This window comes from Bos taurus, chromosome 26 (assembly GCF_002263795.3).
Source record: "Bos taurus isolate L1 Dominette 01449 registration number 42190680 breed Hereford chromosome 26, ARS-UCD2.0, whole genome shotgun sequence".
Lineage (NCBI taxonomy): Eukaryota > Metazoa > Chordata > Mammalia > Artiodactyla > Bovidae > Bos > Bos taurus.
This window is the reverse complement of record NC_037353.1, coordinates 30,689,918-30,714,207: the sequence shown is the minus strand read 5'-3', so window position 1 is coordinate 30,714,207 and position 24,290 is coordinate 30,689,918. Positions and strand designations below refer to the sequence as shown.

Sequence of the window (24,290 nt, the reverse complement as noted above, 5' to 3'; positions counted from 1 at the left end):
TTCTGATCTCCAGCATATATTCTAGCATTTTTCTCCAAGGAAGATCATCTCCAAGTATGTCCATTTAAATAAGATTTAAGTTGTTACAGTTTATTTATCTTTAAAAATACTTCTATAACTAAACAGTCTTTCCAGGTTTTAAAAATAACTTTCCTTAGAATGTCTCTCCTTGCTCCCAACTTTGGAAAAAAAATTTTTTTAAGCCAAGATAAAGAGCTTCTGCCCAACTCTTTTTTGCATCTTATGCAAAAGTATAGATATCTTGTCTTCTGGGTGTCATGATGAAGGTTCAAGAGCTGATTCTTTATCCTAAAGGACTGAATTACCACAGGTTGTTCCCACTTTTCAGGCATTCATCAATTTCTTAATTCTTGGGGTAAACTTAAGTCTTCTAAATCAAAAGTTAATGTTTTATCCCAAATCTACAGCCCGTCTTATATCAAAACATGAATTCAGGATGGGTGGACTTAAGAGTTCACACTAAGTAAGCTACTACTCCCCCAGGAAGCGTACACTCAGGACCTGGCACACACACAGCAGTAGAATCGTAAAAATTTGTATATCAAAGTGAAACACTAGCACCTCCTTTTTGTTGTCTGCAAGCCTTAGTCTTTATCTACAAAATGAGGATAATATCATCTACTTTCTTAGGATGTTGGAAAGGCCAGAGGAGGTATTACATGAAAAGCATTTAGCATAGTTTTTGATAACACAGAAGGCACCAAAAAAATGACAGATACTATCTGTTATCTCCCCAGTCAAAAAAATGTCAGTTATTTTTTGGAAGCAGGCATTATATTGCCACTCACAGGCATGAAAACTCCTCCTCCGAGTTACTGTCTACCACGGTTACTTCCTGAGATCACACCTCAACAATTTTCAGTGTGTTCTTCACAGGCATTAGAGTCCCTGCTGGTGGTATGTGCATTGGTGAAATGGACGTGCCGAGACAACAAAATTGAGAACAGTCTAGTGAGGAGAATGATAAGCAACAAACTTTTGTAAGTTCTGGGTGTTTGACCATAAACATGGTGGTGCTTAGCCTTTAAGAAAAGGAAAGTTCAAGGGCTAGAAATACACAGGATTGTTAGGTCTACTGCACCCTCTAGTGGCCACAAAGAAGATTGCTTGTTTAAAATCCTAGTTTGGTCGAAATTGCAATATTGATGCATAAATATACATCACCCTTGAATTTAAAAAATAACCAATTTGCCTTTATGTGTTCTCTGCCTATGTCAAAACAAAACAAAACCTAATATTAAGAAAAGCCAATGCTGTCAAAATTTGATCCATTTGTTCTCTTTATTCCCTGCTGAATGAAAATACTAATCAATAGAGGGAAAGGCACAGGCAACGCTACCTTTCATGCTCTATGGACTCTTAAGTGAGGACTGAAGATAATTGCCTTTGTTGCTTTATGAAAGGGAATTTTCAAATGAGCATCTTTCTAAAACAGCAATTTTTTCACCAAAGGGCTATTTACAAGACAAGGTAATAATTAAATATGCCCAAGACTATGAATCTTTTCTCTGCCCAAACCCTTCATTTTTATAATGGGTAATTATAGTAAAAACTTCAATTAACCAGAACCCTCAATTAACATGATTTCCCCTCTTGCACTCTATTTTTAGGACAAAGTGGTGGAAAAAAATCATAAGACATCAGTCATGTGAGTGATTTAGTTTGAAAATCATTAAGATAGAATATGCTATAGTAAGTAGGAAAAAATCTTGAATAAAATTACATCCATACCATGATAACCAATACACAGGAAGTACATACATAACAAGAGCTGGAAGAGAATAAACTATTTTGTTGAATATTGTGGTATAATTTTAACCTTTCTATTCTACTATCTTTTTAATGTTATGTTATTACATATATAAAATTTAAAGAGAAGGTATAAACTCGACATATACACTGCAACATTTTCTATTCTACATCCATGTAGCACTGAGACTGAGAATCAGAATCTAAAATCCTTCAAAGATCTCTATAAATGCCAGAAAAATATTTAAGACTGTCACATCCTATCAAGAAAGAAAAATAGGTCACTTGGGGAATATTTCCTCCAAAATGAGCTGAAACAAGAAGAGCTTATTAGTTAATTTTCAACTAATTTGAAAATAAATGTATCAGGACATTTCTTATTCAGAAGTGTCAGTCTTACTCAGAATCTCACTGCAGTACAAAACTCAACAGTCCACAGAGTAGTTAGTTCAGGATAAGTAACCACTCATGAATAGAAAGCTCATGATACCAAGTCCATCTATTTAAAATACTGTTTATTTGTGATTTTACATTAATTAGCATTACATCTAAGAGCAATATCAGATAACATTTATACATTTTCCACAGGACACAGAGGTTCATTGGCTCATTCTTTATGCCAAAGCAAGTAAATAGAGGCATTAGCAAAAGGTGCAAATAGTTCACTGTTGCATTTAAAAAATACTTATGCACATTGCATTCATTTAAGATATATATATTTTTAAAAAGTTATGGAAAAGCATAGTTCACAGGTTACTGTTTCTACATACATTGTAATACAACATAAATGATGTAGAACAAAAAAGAATCCTCAAACACAGAATTAAGCAACTGAAGTTTTCCACTAAGATTAAAACACTGATTCCAGTAGTTAGTGAGATCTAGAATGAACTTTCCAGGCTCCGTTTCAACTTTGCATCATCAAACACTCACAGTCAAACAGAACCAGCCCCGCAACACACTATAATCCATGGAATTTTTTTTTACACACCAACTCACCCTCCAGAAATACTTTGGATTATTTTTACCCATTGACTATTTTGGATCATTGATTTTACATTGATTTGTGACATTACTTGGGTGAAAGGGGAAAAAAAAAAAAAAACTATATTAAGTCTAGGTTTAAATTTGTATTTACATTAGAAAGAAAGTTAACTGAAAACATAAGAAAAATTGGTAAAAATTAAGAAGTGGTAGTTTTCTCATGGTCGGGGGTGGGGATTAGACCCACTGCTTTCTTTTTGCGCCGCCTTCTAAAAATACGTAACGTTAAAAGGATTTCACCCTTTTAAAACTTGAATGTCAACTAAGAAATACAATGGTTTTGGCAGAGAAACAAAATGTTAGCCATCGGGGACATGCTGTAAATAAATGACACTTCAAATCCTATCGTGGCCATGCAGCATCAACCTAGAACTCTTCTCATGACACCTCTCCTGTTCCCGTCACTGCTCACTTCCTCTCTCAGTCTCTTCCTTTCCATGTGGTTACCATGTGAGGGCTTTCTCACTCATTAGCAATACTAAGAGAAAAATACATTATAAGGTTCAAATATGAATCTTGTTATGCCTTTAAATGCTCTAATCCCCTTTTGATACTAAGTCCCTGGATTCTTTAATTATATTTAAAGTATACTTAGTACCAAGCAGCCTCAAATGTGCTCTACTGTTAAATGATTGGCTAATATGCTTATGACATTTTTATACTGAATGGTATACAAACGCCTCAACATACAAAAATCGTTTTTGCCAGAGTTAAACTAAATAACCCATGTTATGTGTATAAAATCCCCTTCACTGAAAAATAAGGGGGTTTCTAAACTAATAAAAAAGGAACTTTTCAAAAATTATAGTTTACTAAAATGACCTTTTTTTTTTTTTTTTTTGCAAACAAAGTTACTTCAGGTGAGGAAATTTCATACTATGAATAAAATTCCAAATGAATCTTTTCTTAAATTTTAAAAAAACAATTATGTGCCAGTGTATACTAATGCTATAGATTCTTATCTTAGAAGCTTTTAAAGCATTCTGTTAATGCCCATTGAAACAATGGGAACCCAACAGTTACAGTCAATAATCATGATAAAAAACTATAATCTCATTACCAAGTGAAGCAGGTTTTGAGAAACAAAAATTCTCTCACTTGTTCACTGGTAATTTCTTTCCAACAGATATTATGTAGAAGGCCTGAAGTAATTCAGACAGATATCTGTTTGTGGGGATTATAATACTTCATGAGGGCAAAGCTAATCAAAACTAGCAATTGTTTAAAAATTCAAAACCTTTTTTGGACATAGAAAATGAGAGATGACTTTGAAAGTGTTTTCATAATATGTTTTTCTTTTAGTAAAACTCTTTCCAGTTCTTAAAAGTCCAGTTTGCTACAGACCCCCCAATCTGATCTACCACTGCATATTAATGATCAACTTATATGTGGTTTTTAAATGTGCAATGTCACATTGTAGTAACAATTATAAAAAGACTCTATTTAGGCTTCAACTTTCTCCTTTTTTTTGTTCTTTTTCAGAAAAGAAGGAGTGCGGAATTTCTTCTTTTTCTTGGATGGTGATTTTGAAGGTGAGCCTTCAGGTGACAGGACTTCTTCAATTTTTTCTGGAGACTTGATGGTTATCTCGATGCTTTCTATGGTGGTGCTTGTGGTTAACCTGCTTACTCGCTGAGCAAGCTCGTCTTCAACACCATGCACGTCATCCTTGCCATTCACTATCAGGACAGGTACATCCATGGAGATGAAGCTCTTGGAAAATAGCTCATGGTTTTCTATAAAAGGAGAGGATTTTTTTGTTATTTTATATAGTCAACATCTTTGCTTTATTTTACAAAACTGAAATGCTTAAGCAATGTACTAAGGCATTACTTTGATCCCAATAAAGACAGATGATTATTTTAATAGACTATGGGCCTATTAGCATGAAGCTAATGCTCTTAAATGGTATAAAGGGAAGAAAGTTGTTAGAACAAAGAATGAAGGCTAGATAAGTCCAGTTTGATGACTTGACAGTTTCATTGTAAATCAAGTCAGTATAAATGAGGAAGACAATATACATATATTTTTCTTTAATTCTGGAGTCATCTGGCAATCAAAGTTGAGAAAAATTTCATGCTTCTGATTGGAAGACATATGACAAACCAATTTTAATTTCACAAATTCTTAAGAACTATTATGTTGCCAAAATCCAGATTAAGGTAAATCGGTATAAATGCTGAACAAAAGTAGCACCCCATAATAATAAAAGAAAATAAAGTCACTGGGAGCTGTAAGTAAAGTGCATGGTGAGAAACTTACTGTATCAGGTGTTCAATTTCTTTATATGAAGACAAACGACAGAGGGACAGACTCTAAAGATTAACTGGGTGGAGGCTGTGGGAAATTACATTGAATACCTTCTAATTTTTCAGGGATATTTTGCGGTGACTGAGTTTGAGACTGAATTTGTGAAACAGATGAAGCGTCATCTGAGAGTAATTCCTGCTCAGCATCTGTTGGATAAGAGTTTAGTTAAAAGCCATGCAAAACAAAAAAGCATTAAGATTTTAGGAAGGTTAGTGCATACATCAAATACCTGCATACACAGGGATGATAAACGCTTCAGCCATGAGCTGAGCATGCTCACAGTTATCCCACACATCAATCATTATGTGTGGAAAAGAGGAGGTTAATGTGTTAACACTCCGGCTGCTACTGCTAATTTGACATACATGCTTTAAGGAAGCATGGCTACTGGCAGCCCAGGCAAATAATACAAGCATTTAGCTTTTGCTACAGTGTTAGAAAACCAAAAATACATTGAGCAGCCAAATGAATGGAAATCTGAAAGCCTCACCAATGATGCTACATTAATGAGGCAAAATGCCTCACTGAATTTTTGAACAATATCCAATTAGTGATTCCTATTGGAGCAATATTAGTGAGCTAATTCAGGTCACAATGAATGTGGAAGAAACTACTTATAAAGTTATATATATATATATATATACACACAAGGAGATGGTTCTATTGTGCTATATTTGTTACCTGGCATCTTTAGGCTTTCAAAAAATAAGAGATTAAAGAGGGACATTTTACAAAATACAAAAATAAAGTTTCCAATCTTATGTTAGAATGAACATAAGTTGAAGAATACCACTTAGAACATTTAATGTGATTATATTAATGAGTCAGGATGACTCCCTTTTGTGACAAAGACACTATCACATTGATGAGAACTGTTTCCTGGATGATCCAGATGTCATTAGTTCTTTCTACATGATATCAAACAGGCACAAAGATTTTTTAACTAGTGGTTCTATTTTGCTTTGGGTAAAAATTTCAACTATATGTTGAAGATGCTCTAAAGCAGAGGCTCTTACCCTCTTTTGGGGTCATAGACTTCTTGTCCTCCTCCCTGCACCCCTGACTTCCTCAAATATAAAATTAAGCAAATATTTTATATCATATTTAAGATATTTTTCAGATGGCTCATAGATTGTCTCAAGCTTATCCAAAGACCCAAGACTGAGAACCCTCTCTATAAAGAATCTCTTATTCTTGAGTAAAAGTGAGCTAGTATTCAATTGGTGTTTTCATGAACAGTTCTTAAATGCAACCCTTACTTAGGGTTCTGAAGTCAGAAAAAGAAACCTCACTAGAGTGCCCATGTGCTTAAGTAAAGTCACATAAAAATTCTAGTGTCCCACTTTATTTTAGATTTGAAAATTACAGTAATGACATCTTGAGACATCCAGGAGCAACAGAGATTTTACAAAACATTAAAGCCACATACCTGTGAATCTACAAGTATGTCAAAGTAAAACAAAATTTTTTAAAAAGCCACATTTTCTGAAATGTTTAAATTTATTAATTTATCTACATTTACTTTAGCTAGTGATTGTTTACTCATCTGGAGATTTCACTTTACTGTAGAAGACTTTCTGCTAGCAATCAGATTGCTTTCTAAGGAAAACAGCCTTCTCTACATGTTAACATACATGGTCTGTGGGAGCTCTTCACATTTTAATCCTACTTACACTCAAGTAAAGACTGAAAGAGCACATGGAACAACTGATGGTAAAGAAACATTAAAAAAAAAAAATCCTGACTGCCTTCTATCATCCAACTCAAGGGGCTCTGTGAGCAGTGTGGTTAGCTGGGGCTTAACTTCAAAGTGAACTGACCTTCCAGACCTTGCTGTTTACGTTCGACTGTCCTCTTATACTCTTCAAGTTCTCCTTCTGTGAGATGACTGAAGGGGTTGGGAGGAGCTGGTGGGGCATGATCATCATCTTCAAACTGCATGGTCTTGCGAAGAAGAACACTGACTTGTTACCAAGAGTAACATACTCATATATGTATATTTACTCATACATACTCATATATGTATATTTATTTTTATATATTTACATATATATATACCTACAACTTCATATACACCCACTTAAATGTATATATGATGTATGTGACACCTCAACTCACAACACCCATAAGAAATGATAAAGTAACATGTTTTAAAATATTCATATCCAGATTAATGACTTTATAGACTACTGATCCAATAGACTAAAATTGCCAATGATGCTTCCTCAAGGCTGCATAGGTCAAATTTAATAACTCTTTAAAAAAAAGAAAACTAAACCAAGTTCTAGAAACTTCCATGTAACTAAGAAATATCTTAAAAACCAAGAATGTCAAAAAGCCTTTGTAAAAAAAAGGCTTAGAAAAATTAAACTGTACCAAGAAAACTTTTAAAATCTGCTATGAAAATAAACTTGTACCTATTTGCTTTAGGAAAGAAATTAATGAGACTTTGAGCTAAATCTGGCAGATTGAACCCATGCATTAAAAGAAAATTCCTCCCAAAACCCTACTAAAATGATAGTAAAGGAACAGTAGCAAAAATGGTGTAAACTTTTAAGGACAAAAGAATGGAAGAGGAGACAACACAGGATGAGAAATGGTAACACATGGTCGGAAGATGGAAAGCAGGTGGGAAGAGCAGGTGGCAGAGATGAGAAAATTGAAGCCTTAGCCCTGCAAAGAAGAATGCAAAAAAGAAGCCTGCTTGTGTGCTGTAGAGGTCTGTTAAGGCTCAAGTACCACAGAAAGTCGCTGTGAAGAAAAGCTGAAAAGGGACAACTTAGAAGTGTGAAGGAGGAACAGATAGATTCTCAGGCCCCCTTTCCTGTTCCACACACATGAGCATTACTCTCTCTCTCATCTCTGCAGAAGATCAGGGGCTTATTCTTCAGAACGACTGATCTGGGGACACAGAACACAGTTAAGGGCTCCCAGGATGATGGAGGCAGACTGGCAAGAGAATAGAGAACTCTCTGGATAAATTAAATGACCCCAGATAGAAGAACTACAGACACTAGCGCTTGGGCACTCCTGAAAGAAACAATCTGGTCCACACCCAGGCATCCTGCAGAGGAGCTCACCAGTTCCCAAGCTCTGCACACACCTGAGCTCCGACTGGCTTTCAGTGTCTCATTCTTAAATACAGACGGACTACCACAGACTTCCAGACACTTGAAGAAAAGTTTCCAACATGGAAGAGACCAGAATTAAGAAGAAAAAGGGAACTCAGAAGAAACAGACAATAAAGGGAGCTGAAGAAAAATTAAAGTTGATATCCTCAGAATAAGAGGGGAAAATAGGAAATACTGTAAAGAGAAAACAAGACCAAGATATTATAAGGAAAAAAACGGAATATTCAGGGAATAAGAAGTCTTAAAATTAAAAAAAAATCAAAACAGAAAATTAAATAGAAGGCTTAGAAAATAGAGTCAAGCAAATCTTCCAGAAAGTAGGAATAAAAGACAAAGAGAAAATAGGAAAGAAAAAAATCAGAGGCTTAGTCAGAGATCCAACTAACAGTACATTAGTATATATCCTGTGAAGAGGAACTGAAGAACCTCTTGATAAGGGTGAGAGAAGAGAGCGAAAAAGCTCAACAGTCAAAAAACTAAGATCATGGCATCCGGTCCCGTCACTTCACGGCAAGTAGAAGGGGAAATTGTGGAAATAATGACAGATATTATTTTCTTGTATTCCAAAATCACCACGGACAGTGACTGCAGCCCTGGTATTAAGACACTTGCTCCTTGGAAGAAAAGATATGACAAGCCTAGACAGTGTATCACTTCACTAACAAAGGTCCATCTAGTCAAAGCTATGGTTTTTCCAGTGGTCATGTACGGATGTGAGAGTTGGACCATAAAGAACGCTGAGAGATGAAGAATTTGAAGGCGTTCAAACTGTGGCGTTGGAGAAGACTCTTGAGAGTCCCTTGGACTCCACAGAGATCAAACCAGTCAATCCTAAAGGAAATCAGTCCTGAATATTCATTGGAAGGCCTGATGCTGAAGCTGAAGCTTCAATACTTTGGCAACCTGATGCAAGGAGCCGACTCATTGGAAAAGACCCTGATGTGGGGAAAAGATTGAGAGCAGGAGGAAAAGGGGGTGATAGAGGATGAGATGGTTGGATGGCATCACCGACTTGATGGACATGAATTTGAGCAAACTCTAGGAGACAGTGAAAGACAGGGAAGCCTGGCATGCTGCAGTTAAGGGGTGGCAGAGAGTCGGACATGACTTAGTGACTGAACAACAACAATATATAACCTGACAGAAAAAGAAACTGAAGGGAAAAGACTACTTAACTGAAGAAATACTTTAAAAAATTCCCAGAACTGAAGGACAAGACTTTGCAGATTGAAAAGGGTTACTAAATGCTAAAAATGGAAACAAAAAAGAAATCTACTACAAAGCACACCAACATAAACAGAATGCAGGAAACAGAACCACATAGCAAGAAGCACAGGAACCTCAGGATGAGCCAGTATATCTGGCCTAAAGAGCAGCTAGCCAAGATCTGGACCCTAATGACAATGACAAAGAGCTGGACCTGAGAGATTACTTGTTACTTTTGACTCTATGGAAAATAATATTAAGAAAAGTTTGGGAAGAACTAAGCCTAATATATCCCAAATACTAAGTCAATGAATAAGGGAGGCAGCTTTTTCTCCGGGGCCAGAAAAGTTGTCTAAGAAAGGAAATGTCATCTTGGAATACTACCTGGCTCAGCAGTAAGCATTTAAAAATATAAACACTGAAAGCTACCTAGACAAAACATCGTGATACAACCTTACTGGGAGAATGCAAATGGGAAGCCTTGTGTAAATAGGCTAAATCCTCATCATCCATAAAAGAAGCCACTATTATCTTTCATTAATTCTAAGATGTGCTTTTCTCTCACAATTTCTCATCTCTGAAATCGGGATTCATCTTATCATTGGTTTCTTAACAATTATAAATGTTAGCATTTGTATCTCATTTAGTGATATATAAAACAATGGTACTTCTAATAGCTGATGAAGTAGATTTGATGAAATAAAACTGAAGTCTAAAACTGATAAATCAAGAAGGAGAATAAAGATGCTCTTTAGAAACCAAAGTAAATGCTAGAATAAAGTCCTTGCCCCTAGAAATTGGGAATTGAAAGTGACATTTTAAGTCTTGTGAATTATTTGACTATTTAAATTGTGTTTATACTAACTTTAGTAAAAACAATTACTCATATTTAAAAAGCAGAAATTATTGGGAAAACAAAGATCATACTGCTTCATGGACTTACAGAAGGAGGCTTATCCACAACAATTCCAGCAAGCAACTGAGACTGTGGTCCTGCTGTTTTCAAGTCATATCGATTTTGTTCTCGAATCTGAATTGAAAAACAGTAAGTTCTTGGGGGCAACTCTGCAGGTGATCTTTGGGTTACTATTTGACCACCCCGGGTAAGGGCTGCTTTAATTCCCCCTCCATAAAGCTCTCTTTTACCATTCTAACAACTCACATTAATCTCCTCCACTCCTCTTGACATGAGATTTCCTATTGTCTTTCAGTGTTAGAGAGCTACATTTTTCACTAATACAGCAGAAATATGTCTTAATACTTCTTCCCCATACAGCCCTCTTATCAGAAACCAGAAAAGAGCTGGAGGTATTCCATACAAGCTAAAATTATACAGAATTAAATTGCAAATTCTTCTGTATGCAAACCTCTAAACTTAGCATTAATCAGATTTAGTTACTAGTGATTTAAACATTGTTTTATGTTTAAAATAAAATGCCTCTTCCAGCCACAGAAGACCACATCTTACCTTATTTCTCTTTTCTAGTACCTCATTCGGGTTGGTGTTTAAAGGAACAAACTGATTTGGATCTTCAATTTTGATAGGTGTTCCACTACTAACTTTAGAAGAGTCCTCGGCTTTCATCCACTAAAAAAGTCAAAAATTTCTAGAATGAAGCTTTGTATTAAGGAAATATGGTAGGTTCTTGACAACTGTTTATTGATTCAAGGGGGTGGGGGCATACACTGCTAATATGTTAAAGAATTTCACTAAGCAGTTTTTAGTGGTAAATTAGTTTATCTCCCATACTAGTTAGAATTAGCATTCACTTAAAAACAAACGTCGGTACCATGAAGAACACTAAATTATGCAGCTATTTAAATTTTCTCCTTTTGGCATTTTAAACATGTTGGTGAAAATATTTCAGGCATTTAGAGCTTCTCACACTAACTCACATTTAGAGTTGCCACCTGCACTGAAGTTTTATCATGTGATGATGGCTAACAAGTCATCAAAAAGGACTCAAGAAATCTCTTAGGATTTAGTTTTTCAGATTGCATTTTTAAATTTTGGCTGACAGAATGGGCCAAGCTCCTAACTAGCATTTTGCAAAGGGGATAATCTGGTAGTAATCTATAGTATAATGGCACCATAGGGGTGGAACAGCCTTATATAATTCTCATTTATCCATCACATCCCTCAAAGAAGGATAGTATTTATCAAGATTAATGATGACCAGCCATTAGTTCCTTTCAAGAAAATTCATTCTAGGAAACATATGTTCTTTTACTAGGAGATAAGAAATCATATTGACTAGAGAACACTGATGCCTAGGTATTTCCATACTGAATACTACTGATTTATATGATAGGATGAACTAATTCTGCAATGGCACCCCACTCCAGTACTCTTGCCTGGAAAATCCCATGGACGGAGAAGCCTGGTAGGCTGCAGTCCATGGGGTCGCTAGGAGTCAGACATGACTGAGTGACTTCACTTTGACTTTTCACTTTCATGCATTGGAGAAGGAAATGGCAACCCACTCCAGTGTTCTTGCCTGGAGAACCCCAGGGACAGGGGAGCCTGGTGGGCTGCCGTCTATGGGGTCGCACAGTGTCGGACACGACTGATGTGACTTAGCAGCAGCAGAGAATATTTAATGATAAGCACTCCAAAATTAAACCAAATCTGAGACAAAACACTGAAAACTTTAAGATCACCTGTTTCTTTATCTACAAGATCTTGCCTAAGGGCAGCATATGCAGTAATTCACAAAATTTGGTACCATTGCTGCTGCTGCTGCTGCTAAGTCGCTTCAGTCGTGTCTGGCACGTGGAACAAAGTGCCATGCATAAATGTTATCTAATAAGTTATAGTCATATTATTAATATTATATTCTACTTGCCCAATATCTTCAACACAGACCATTCAATTCATCAGTAACTAGGCAAACCATGTTAAGTAGGGACATACTGTGATTTTGGTCCTGGGGCTCGTCTCCCCATTCCGAGACTCCTCAGGCACGTTCACTTTCATGTAGGTATTTGGTGAGTTCAACCATCTGGTTTTTTCACGCTGCTGCCTCTGTGCCATGTATTTGAGAGGTGAGAGGGGCACTGTATCATCTTCGAAGGAAAAGGCAGTCACAGTGGCTGGGATCTCTACATCACTCTTGTGCCTCGGCTTTTCTCGAATGAGAGGGTGCCTGTAAGCATAGCCTGTTCTATATCCCTGGGGGAGGGAGAAACCACATTTGAAGCAATCAAACTTGTCCCAAACGCAGCATTTAGAGGCTAATTCTTTAAACAAATGATTCTTTCGCTGAAAAACAAAAAGGGGAAATCCTTCCAAAACTCCACATAACTGCCACATAACACTAGAGTTGAAGTTAAGCAAATTTCAAGATCTAGTTAAAATTGATTTCAGCTGACAAAGCAATTTCCACTCACACAACTATTTCTGACAAAGGTAATTTCAAAACTGCTGACCAGAAACGCTTTCCAAGATATAAACTGGTTTTCTGGAGGCCAAATCTCAGTGCTCATTTAAGTCTTTGTTCCTGGGTCTGAAGGCAATCTGCTTTCTAACTCTTAGCGGAAGAGGGTAAAAATCTAAGATAAGATGACAGTTGCCTATTTCACCAATTCTTAAAATACACCAAGTTCCTTCCTAGGGTCACACTGCTCCCAGAGGAGTAATGAGCATGTTCCCAAACCACAGGGAGGAGGGGACATCTGGTCCTAAATCTGGAAACATGAAATCAAGCTCACGGTCAATTTTTTACCTACCAAGTTGTCCAGAGTCCTCATCAGCCCTTCGAACTCAATCTCGCCAACCTTCCACTTTTGGTGGGAACCCATATTCACTCCTCCTCCTCCAGATGCCGCTACAGTGTGAGTGGAAGCTTTGTACTTCTGAAGGTCCAGCACAAGCAGATTGTCCACCCCACCTGCCCCTGCCAGTGCCTGCACCTGTAATCCACGGCACAGTATTAGAGGCACACGACTGCAAAGACTGGAACGGGCACTTCACTTTGCAAAAGGCACAAGTTTGATTCTGCAAGTATCTGTAACATGTCTTCAGGATACCAACAAAGAAACTTGTGAAAGCAGGCAGCTTTAGGAGCTTTTCCATCTATCCATACCTTCCAGGGCTCTGACCCTCCCTGATGGAAAACACATTTAGAGCCATACCCTTTAACATATTTCAAGAAACTGAATTCTCTTGCCAAATTTTAAAGTTCTTTCCTTGCAGTTTTCCCATGGCCGTCCAGTTTAAACTTTTGTTGAAAGTTATAATTTTAAAGGAATAAAAACACCATATTGTGAATTTAAGAATACTGAAGAAGTCACCTCGTTGTTTCAATATAATGAAGCTTTTCATAGCCTCATTTGAGAAGACTGACCATTAAAGCAAAAAAAAAAAAAAAAAAAAAGTTGGTTGTTAAGTTAAAGTTGGTAGGAAAAGTACACCCCCCTTTTCCCCTCCTTTTTGCAGCCTTTCCAATAAATTCAGATTCTTACCATTTGCTTCAAGAGAAATCTGCTTGGTTTTTCTAAAAGGGGGGAAATTAGGGCTGTTAAATACACCCAGCTTTTCTGGGGTTAATAAATATCTAATCCATTATAATAATGAGGCTGAGGCTGTGGAACCTCTGGAAATTGCATGAGTTCCTAAAACTTCTGGTGCTGCTCTTACCCTTTTTTATAAAAGTGACCACAACACAGCCGATCTTTGATAAATGGCAGTCATCTTTGTTCCTCAATTAGCACCACACTGCTAGAGGGTGAAAAGGGAGAAATGTGCGACTATACCATCTTGGAAAGTAGGCTTATGAAGAAAATTATATTTATGAAGCCCTTAGATTTGGTGTATGTGTCTGTACATGAATTTTAATTTTCTTTCCTCCTGTTTTCAATTCAAGAGATACTCAGTTGACCCTTTTTACTCAAGTGAAGCACAACTTCTCTTAAGACAAAACAAAACAAAAAGCCACCAACTGATAGAACTCTGGAAATAAGTAAACACAATACCCAGCCCAACAGATAATAAAGCAAAAAAAGGCAGGGGGAGGGGTAAACGTTTTTCTTACTTGAGTCTCACAGGCTATCTGCACATTAAAAATGTAATGAAAAGCCTCCTCGACTGTTTCTCCAAGTGCTACCACACCATGATTTCTGAGTACCAGCACCTAAAATAGAATCCCAAAGCAATCACTTTAAATAACTGGCATAGCTCACACTGCTTTCATCAACAGTAACAGCAACAAAAATAGCTCCTTTGATAAAGACTCTACTACACACCTTACAACTTGGCCCCAGAACTTTCTGCAGTTGAATTCTCTCCTCCTGATCATCAAGTGACCCTTGGTAGTCATAATAGGCGACATCTCCCAGGATCAGGGACTCTTGAGAAATTGGAAGGATCCCGCACTTCATGGAGGACACCTATTTGATCGGGTTCATGCCAAGATAACACATTTGGTTACTGATCACACCTTCACAGGAACAGGATTCTTCAGTCAGCTCAGGCAGCACTGGCCTGTTCACCGTGCTCAGCACTCCAGACTCCTCCCGTTTTAGTTCTTTGCTTCTTCAAGAGGAAGAAAAGAACTTGGAAATTCTATTTATATGCTGTGCCAGATATTAGGAAAGAAGCTTTGCGCTAAAGAACTCAATGACACAATTATTAAACTGATTTATTAAAAAATGCAAATGCTGTCTCCAATTTTTTCCTAGAACAGTAGCATTTAGTCCAAAGGGCCTTTTGCTTTCTTATGCAGAGGATTAATACTTTGAAAATGACTTCAAATGGTGGGGTCTGAAAGAATGATTATAAAGTATCATGGAAGGAAAGCCACGGAAATAACACACTTCCCAGGGTCATTGTTGGTTTTGGCCCTTCAGTGACTTACAGCTGCCGTTGCAAGGGTATGGATGTGTATCACACACTTAACATCAGGACGTGTTGAATATATCGCGGCATGGGGACTGAAGCCTGCATGGTCAATTTTCAAATTAGTACTTCCCTGATCAACCACTTCTCCTATTATATTGACTTTCACCTGGAAAAATCAGAAAGACATACTTAATTGGTACACAAGCATCTAAGTTTCCAGCGTTCCACAAGCTAAACTGGGGGGTGGGGTCGGAGTGGGGGTTGGGTGGCAAACTTTTTTGTCAAAAGCCAGAAGGCAAATATTTTAGATTTTGTGGACCTCTGTTGCAACTACTCAACTCTGCCACTATAGGAGAAAAGCTGCCACAAACTACTGTGAAAGAATGGGTGTGGCTTTGTTCCCACCGAATTTTATTTACAACATGTAGTCTGCAACAAAATAGCATTTAGCGAGAAGTACAGTTTTTAAGAAACTGAGTAACTTCAGCTCTTCGCTGAAGGTCTGGCGTTTACTGAACTCCCTGGAAAACATCCATTTGCTAATTAACACTATAGCACTAGAATCAACAAAGTTCCTTCTGCTCTAGAGGCCAGTGACAATGCTCCAGAGTACAATTATGAAGAAATAAATGCCAGAATGTCACACCCTATACTCACACCAACTGAACTTTGTTTAAATCTACCTATAAAACATACAGACTGTGTGTATGTTTAAACAAATTACAGAGTACAGAAAAAAAATCAAAAGATTCTCTTCAAAACATGACTAGGTTTAATGATTAGACCAATTCATTTATTAGGCTCTTCAACCACCCTGTTTTTCTTGAACCCTAAAGCTCTTCTTTAAAAAATCAACATTAACTTTCCAAATTCTTCCCTGTTCACTAGTAAATGTTTTTCCATCCATACCTCTTCTTGTTCTGTCCAGTACTAAAAGCTAAAAGCTGTCATAAAAGTACAAGGAAGCACAGAAAAAGTAACATAAGAATGAAAATTGTACCAAATTGGAGGCTGTGGCTTCAGAAAAAGACAGGCCTCTGGGAATTATTATTATGTGGTCTTGCTCCTTACTTATTCTTACCTGGGAGAAACAAAACAAAACAGAATTACTATGAGGTGTTTATATTTCACAGTGTAAACATGACTAAGAATATAATCATAATGAATAACTATAAGATATCTGGGTGTGTGGGGGGGTGGACAAAGCAGAAATTAAAGGTGTGCAACATGAAACTTGCCTTGAAAAGTTTTCTTCCCTCAAGCCTTCAATACTTGCTAAAAAATTCTGACATCAGGTCTTCATTTACTGGACTTACCTAAAGTGTTATTTTGGGAGTTCTAAGGTTGTTTAGGGTCAGCTCATCTCAGGATAAATGAATGCCAATATTATTCAAGCCAATGAGATATGACTATAATTTTGACTTACATTATGGAAATTAAGGGGAAATAGGCAAAGGAAAGAGAAAAAAATCTCTTCCTAGGAAGGAATTAAGGTGGAAAAGAAAGGGGAAACCAAGGAACAGCTGGAGGAAGGAATGAAAAGTTGTAGGAAGATTGTATCTCATATCTGTGCCATTTTCATCACACATTATTTTCATACCTTTTCTTCCAAATATTGTATTGTTTCCAAGTGTGGCAACAGGAAAACAAGATAATGATGAAGAACGGGGAAAATATATTTAAAAAATAAAGACCAAGGAGGAAATCTCCTTTGCCTCCTCTACTCTCCCTGCCCCAAATGCTTTTTAAAGCATTTTTAAAAAAAAATATCACTGACTCTCAGATATAATTAATACACAGAGAGAAAATCCTGCCAGGAGGATTTCTTTTCAGACAGGTTCTGTGACTGGTCTGAATTAAAGAAACACAGGTAATAAATGGAGAAGAAAGTTGGGGTTAACTGTAGCCTCTCAAAGATAAGGTTTAAATCAGGATGAGGTTGTGGTCCAGCATGCTACATTCAGAGAACAAGGTCTGAAAACTGGACTTCTGAGTAAAGGTGAGGAGAGCATAGTTGCCTTCAAGTTGGGATTTTAAAAAAAGGAATTGAAAGCTGAAGGACTCACTGAGATGTATGTATTTGCCAGGTGGGCCCATCCAAACAAGTCTGCAAGTCTGTACAGGCTGGCAAGTTTACAACGAGTAAGCTTTTCTCCCTTCACATACGAGGATGTATCTGCTCCGGGAAGGTCATTGATAGGTGTGACCATGCCGAGACCTAAGAGGAAAAATTGGGGAGAGAGACTCAGGTCAAATAATTCCTTACCTGAAAATTAGTTGGCAGAAAGCAGCCTGAGTCTGGGAGTGTCCCAGCCTGCAAATGATCTGAAACTTAGCAGCCCACACAACATTGCATTAGCTTATCTTCCTCTAGGGAAGTACACCCAGAGTGAAAATACGCATCAGCTATCGCCTTGCTGTTTCATCTAGTACTTGGTAGGGAGTGATGTTAGGGAGTTAGGCTCATACCACGGGTTGGGGTGGGGGGGGTGCAGATATGGACAGATGATCCCAATGGTAACAGCTGATAAGATCTAAAACAAGCTGCTTTACCTCTTTTGACTTTTATTCAAACAAAAAATATTTAAGAATGCAATCAAACAGTAATCTAGTTTCTGCCCTCACCAAGCAACAAAAACTAGTCTTAATCTCTAATGACCCAATCGCTAAATTACTGTCTTCATTCCCCTGGCTACCATTACCTGCCTCTTTCCTACACTTCTTCTCCAGGCCTGTGTGGTACTATTGTGGGCCTCTTGGCCCTTAGCCCTACATACTCTTGTTAGGGTACATGGCACATGTCAGATAATCAGTATTATAGAAAAAGTGGACCAACTAGCTCAATTTTTCAATTTTCCAGTTTCTCCCAAGCAGGAAGAGTGAGTGATGTTGGAACTCATTGTTCCTCTCACCACTGATCTGCCACCCCCGCCATCACCACATTCAAACCTGTTGATAAGTCTTCTCTCCCCTTCCTTGGCTATAATGCCCTTCTCACTGCTCTCTTCGTTCTCATTCCCACAACCACTGCTGCTGCTGCTGCTGTTGCTGCTAAGTCGCTTCAGTCGTGTCCGACCCTGTGCAACCCCACAGATGGCAGCCCACCAGGCTCCCCCATCCCTGGGATTCTCTAGGCAAGAATACTGGAGTGGGTTGCCATTTCCTTCTCCAATGCATGAAAGTGAAAAGTCAAAGTGAAGTCACTCAGTCGTGTCCGACTCTTAGTGACCCCATGGACTGCAGCCTACCAGGCTCCTCTGTCCATGGGATTCTCCAGGCAAGAGTACTGGAGTGGGGTGCCATTGCCTTCTCCACTACTCTAGTCAAGCACTTATAACTCACTCTGGGACTCTTTCAAAGATTCTTTAACCAGTGTGTGTGCCAAGATACTGATCCACTTGAGTTCTACCCACACCTTGTGCATTCCCACCATCATGTCTCTTTGCATGCTATTCCTCTATTTGGGAAGTACTTGAATTCATTGAACTCCTACTTGTAAATCTTTAACAAAAAAGAAAAAAAGGAAGTAACAAAGAAAGAAAGAGGAGGAAAAGAAAAGTCCCTGAGGTCTAGGATTCTGTACCTGCCCAGGTACAGCAGTCAGTTCTGTGCATGTCTCTCTCTGAGATTTAGTTATGACAAGTTATAACTCTTGGCATCCTTACAGTGTTTAGTCCACCAAACTGGTGCTCTCCGTAAAGGCCTGTTGAATGGATAAAATATGCTAACACCTCTTTTACACCAAGTTCTAACTGCTACTGCTCCTTTGTTTTAAAGTCTGGTTGGTTGAGCTCTCTTCTTTCATAAAGTTCTTTTGGTCCACTTCATTCCATAATCAATTCCAACTCTGAGTTCATAGCAAGATGACTTAGAAAAAGTCAGTAGAAAATTTCTTTTTAAGTTGCTTTGTAATTTTTTCCCTCTACAGTTATCTTGCAGTTTTAATCTTTTGTGCATTCAGTGTATGTCTCAACTCAAATATGTGTTTATCTGGGGCATGGACCACATTTTATAACTATTTTGTAATCCTTACAAAGTCTAGTAAATGTCTGGTTGGTATGAAGAAGTAAGAGACACTAACACTATGTTACTTTAAGTATTAGATGTTACAAACTGAAGTACTGAACCAGATCAGAACATGCTGCTAGAAATGTACACTGTTCAAAGTGGAGATGAAATTACAATTTTTCAAACTTTACAAAACTGACGTACTGAGGGGAGGTGAAGTAAAGCCCGAAAAAGAACTGGTCATGATGTAATCTGCAATCTGTTGTAACGCTAGTAATCCAGTTGGATTGTGGCCTTTCTTCATCTGTTCTTGAATAAGGCATTCCAGGTCTTCCCGAAAGGCCTGTAATACACAAAAATAATCACTGAGCACATGCATGTCACGTGGAGCAGAATGACCCCAACATAACTTGCTCTGATATAATCAGTCTTTCCCCCATTCCTCTCTGGAATAACTTTCATTTACACTATTTAAAAACAAATATAAAGCACAAAATAAGAAAATTAAAACACTGGAAGCAGCTCCAAGAAGCTTGGTTTCAAGGGGATGGAAAACCATTAGGCGTTCTTAATCTCTAAGAAGATGAGCTATTACAACATCCACAATACAAAGGCGCGGGGAAAGGCAACTCTGTTAATAATATGCAACTAGAGCACCCACAGAGCCTGGTGTAAAGAGACCCATTCCTTGCCCAGCAGCTCATTATCAGGTTAGGATAGACTCCTTATCTGAATGGAACATGCCTCTGACTATAACAACTCCCAGCAAAAGTCTTCACTAAGACATAGTAAATCAAGGCTTCCATTTTATGATTTCCATGGCAATTCCTTAGCTCTATAAACTCTGAAAACAAACTCATAAAGAGCAGGGAGCTGATTACTCCCCTCTGCAACACTGTGCTAAAGAAAGAACTTTTCTCCCAACTCTGGGTACTAAATGTTCCTGTTTTGGAGCTCTGCTTTTCTTCTTTTTGGGAAGGGGGATGTAAGTGTGGCAGATAGTATTTATACAAATAAAAATACTGAATATTAAAACAACAGTTTCTATTCCAGCAAGCTTTGAGTTGCTAATATAATTCATCATTTGAAAAATCCCCCAACCCTTCACATTAGTTGAATTAGCTGGTTTTGTATTTCTATCACACTCAACCAACACTTAGTTTATTAATCATATATTCTCTTGCTCATGTCTATATTCGTTCACCTTAAACAGGAAGGCTCTTGCAATGTAAATTATCCAGACCTTGCTCTTCATTTGAGATTAGTTACATGTGTAGCAGAATGCCCTGCTGGAAAGTATATTCAGTTTGTTCCGACTTCACTTAAGAAGGAGAAGGCAGAATATACTGCTTTGTAATCATTTCCTCCAAGAGAGCAGGTATAAACACCAGAGATCACTGGGAAATTCTCCCGAGAAGAGTGACTCTCCTTCAAGTCCCTGTGAGTAGTCTTCCTTGTAAGGCTGGGAATACAATCTCCTGGAGTGGCTGCTTAGGTGGAGCCTTGCTTAGAGATGGCTGAATGCATCTCAGAGGTTTTCAGAAGGAAGAACCTTTTTAAAAATTTTAGATAATGGCATAGAAGCTCCTGCTGAAAGGGAAATGTGGTTGTAAGGCTACGAGGTGGTAGTACATATTAGAACCAGTCCTGACTCATGCTTGCATTGTTTTTAGAAAACAGTTGAAAGGCATCTGTGATGTGAGTTCAAAGATCTAAGTGTTAATAACTGTAATCTTGGGAGCTCAACCATAGAGCATCAAAGCACACCTTAACTGAGCTTAGCGCAGCAAGAGCGTAGGAGGTCCTTCTTCCCCGCTGCACCGTGGTGGCCTGCAGAGGCATCTGGGTCAGCAGTAAACCTGTATCTCCTCTTGGGCAAGGGTTTCAACGACACCGCCATGTGGCAGGGAGAGGCAGGGGCAATGGCAGTCAGTGGTGGGCTGAACAGACTCTGGTGTGGCTCTGTCATAGACGCAGACATGTGTACCACACACCACAGCCTGGATATGGAAATCACCGATGAACCTTTTTGGACTATGTAAACTACTTTAAGTTCTTGGGACAATTTAGGGGAAAGCAGAAATTCCAAGAGAAAGATGCTGCTTGAATGATTCATTTAAAAAATACTAGTGACCATATTTGAATTCTGAGTTCATAGTGCAGTTTATACCAGTTAAACATGGTTTTCCTTTTACAAATGCAAGGCTTGTTAAACACAAATCCTTGGCATAATTACAAAAAAAATTCTAACCATCTAATTCCATTGACTTTTATCTAGTTCATTTAAGTATGTGATTTAAACCAGAGATACTATCGTATAAAATATCCTTGACAAAGACACATTACACTTATCAGAAAACTCCATTAATATATTTCTAAGACCTTGTGAACATAAAACGGCTGTGAGCTGCATATAAGATGGATGGACACCTTCATACTGATGGCTAACATGAGTGTTTTAACATGTTTAAGGCTGAAAGGAAAAGAATCTTCCAGACATACTCATTTATCTTTATATAAACTACAAAAAACTTCTAGACATCTGGCAATGGGCCAATCTGAAACTTTATCTTCCCTTCAAAATCAAACTCTATTTAACCTGCTTCAATTCAAAGAAGCTATAACCAACATTCTTTGATTCAGTGAGAAAAAAAAAATGATACCTACTATGTGTATCACAATAGCTCTGAGAAGAAGGCATTATTTATTTTATTGAATACTGCACCTTACGTTGTTTCAGCAAGAATTTAAGGCAGATTCCATAGATTAAAATGACACAAAAATAAAGATCAGTAAGAAAAATCAAGCTAAAGAGAAAATAAGCATATGGAAGTTAGACTGAGCCAGGAATGAGGTTGAGATACAAAGAGCACACATAAAATTGTATCATTTGCTAGAGATGGGCCAATTTTTATCTAAAGTTTCCAGCAGCCAACATGAATCAAGACAATTGCTCAGTATGCTGATTTACAATGGTTTTAAGAGAAAAAACAAAACCAAGAAGTTGCTCAAGAGAATCACAATTATTTACAATCCTGATGAGAAATTTCTGCTGGGTGTATTGAGAAAGCTAAATAAGAAAGGTTGAAACATTTGTTCAAGGTCACAGAGCTAGTAAATGTCAGAGACAAGGACTCAGGTCAAATGCTTTTTTCACCAGTGAAAATGCCTTTTTAAAAAAACTTCCATTTATCCCATAAGATAGTGAGTACCATCCTAAAGCTTTGAGATGATCCATGGTGTCATAGAGGAATGCGTAAGCCCTTCTGAAATTAAGATAAATATATGAATTTCCCTTTTCAGGCTAGTAAATAGCTTCTATGCAGTACAGGAGAAGAAAATAATTTTAAAAGTAAATGAAATGTTCCCAGCCTCTTTATATAGTTGACAGTGCTTCAACAGATATGAATTCTTTTATTCCAGAAGATTTAATATTTTTTGTCATGAACATTTATAACTCAGTTCTTAATGTTGCAAATATTTTTGAAATATTGTTCAGATAATTACCTCAGTCATAAAACTGTTAGTATAAAACTTACTAATGATATAAAACTGTTTCAGCTGGCTTTAAAATTTTATCAATAAACATATTAAGCTTTCATTAAAATATTATGTTAAAAAATAAAAATTTTGTTTGTCTTTATGGTGGATAGTTAATCATGTTCCTACTAAAATTCAATATTAATAAAATAATCCTTTACAGTTGATTCATTTGAATCTCACAATAAAGTCCTGAAACAGGCAATTACTTGCTTGTGGTTGCATAGCTAATAAATAAATGGAATAGTGATTCAAATCTCAAAGTCTCAGTTGGGTATAGGATATCTGCCTAACTGTATCAGAGACGAGCTGTGTCGCTGAATCCAGTTACAGGTATGCCTTGTTTTACTGCACTTCAGTTATTCTGCTTTTTTAGATACTGTGCTTTTTTCTTCTAAATAAATTGGAAGTTTGTGGCCACCCTGTGCAGAGCAAGTCTAACAGTGCCATTTATCCAAGAGCATTATTTTAAAATTAATGTATGTACATTGTTTTTTTTTAAGACACAATGCTCTTGGACACTTAATAGACTGTAGTATAATATAAATATAATTTTTGCATGCACTGGGAAACAAAATCTGTGTGACTCACTTTACTGCAATGTTTGTTTTACTATGGTGGTCTGCAGCTGAAGCTGAAATATCTCTTAGGTATGTCTGTACAGCTACTAAGGCAGCAGGTGTGCTGTGGTCAGAAGCATGAGCAAACCTCTCAGGCTAGATTAGAGCATTAGGTTAAAATGATAGATAAAGCAATAAAAATTATATAGCAGATTTTTGGAGTACCAAAACTTGCCCTATTGTAGTTAGAAATTCTTCCATCAAAGCAGAATGAGAAACTTTTAAGTAGGGCAGCAAGATCACATGCTGGGCTTCTGAAGTCAGATTAAACCAACAATTCCCTAGGGTCTCTGCTAGCAGAGTCAGGTTAAAAGATCAAACGACACACACACATATGTGGTTTTACAGCATAAACCATCTTCCTTCTTACATGGAGAAAAACAGAGAAGAGGAGGTATTGGGGGTTGTTATACCCTGAAGACATGAACACGCTAAGGCAGAATGTCAACGGAGTGATAGATTCTTTAAGGCTTTCAAACGCCAAAATATAGTCTAATGAATGACTGTAATTTTCAAAGTGTCGTCACGAAAGCATAAAACTGCTTTACGTTAGCAGTATTATATTTAACCCATGTACATACACTTCCATAAAACTGTGCTAGGCACCGCACGGTATGTTTTGTTATTTAACCGTCACAATCATCATGTGAGGTCCATTTTTGCCAACAAGGAAAGAGAAGCTCAAGTTAAGTGAGTTTCCTAATGTCATAGTGCAATTAAGTGGTGGTGAGCCCAGATCCAAAAAAAGCACTACATGCATGTACAAAAAATTGATACAAACAGATTAAAACTAGAAATGATGAGAAAATGGGCTGAATTCTA

At 37.4% G+C, this 24,290-nt stretch overlaps 1 protein-coding gene across 18 annotated transcripts in view; it reads right to left on the bottom strand.

Moving 5' to 3' along the window:
• Positions 1–2,268: 2,268 nt before the first annotated feature.
• Positions 2,269–24,290, bottom strand: part of ADD3 (adducin 3) — a 132,301-nt gene continuing 110,279 nt past the window's right edge. For 10 of the 18 annotated variants that reach the window (XM_010820023.3, XM_010820026.3, XM_059881789.1 and 7 more), the window contains 13 exons: positions 19,513–19,651; positions 17,367–17,518; positions 16,301–16,381; positions 15,317–15,466; positions 14,706–14,849; positions 14,495–14,593; positions 13,191–13,373; positions 12,376–12,633; positions 10,930–11,049; positions 10,405–10,491; positions 6,945–7,068; positions 5,175–5,270; positions 2,269–4,550 (listed from right to left, as the gene is read on the bottom strand). In XM_010820023.3, the coding sequence (XP_010818325.1) occupies positions 4,258–4,550; positions 5,175–5,270; positions 6,945–7,068; positions 10,405–10,491; positions 10,930–11,049; positions 12,376–12,633; positions 13,191–13,373; positions 14,495–14,593; positions 14,706–14,849; positions 15,317–15,466; positions 16,301–16,381; positions 17,367–17,518; positions 19,513–19,651 (1,926 nt within the window). In that variant the 3' untranslated portion in view covers positions 2,269–4,257. The remainder of the gene's footprint in view (positions 4,551–5,174; positions 5,271–6,944; positions 7,069–10,404; positions 10,492–10,929; positions 11,050–12,375; positions 12,634–13,190; positions 13,374–14,494; positions 14,594–14,705; positions 14,850–15,316; positions 15,467–16,300; positions 16,382–17,366; positions 17,519–19,512; positions 19,652–24,290) is intronic. The other 8 variants (XM_024985523.2, XM_024985524.2, XM_015460732.3 and 5 more) reach the window with 2 other exon arrangements.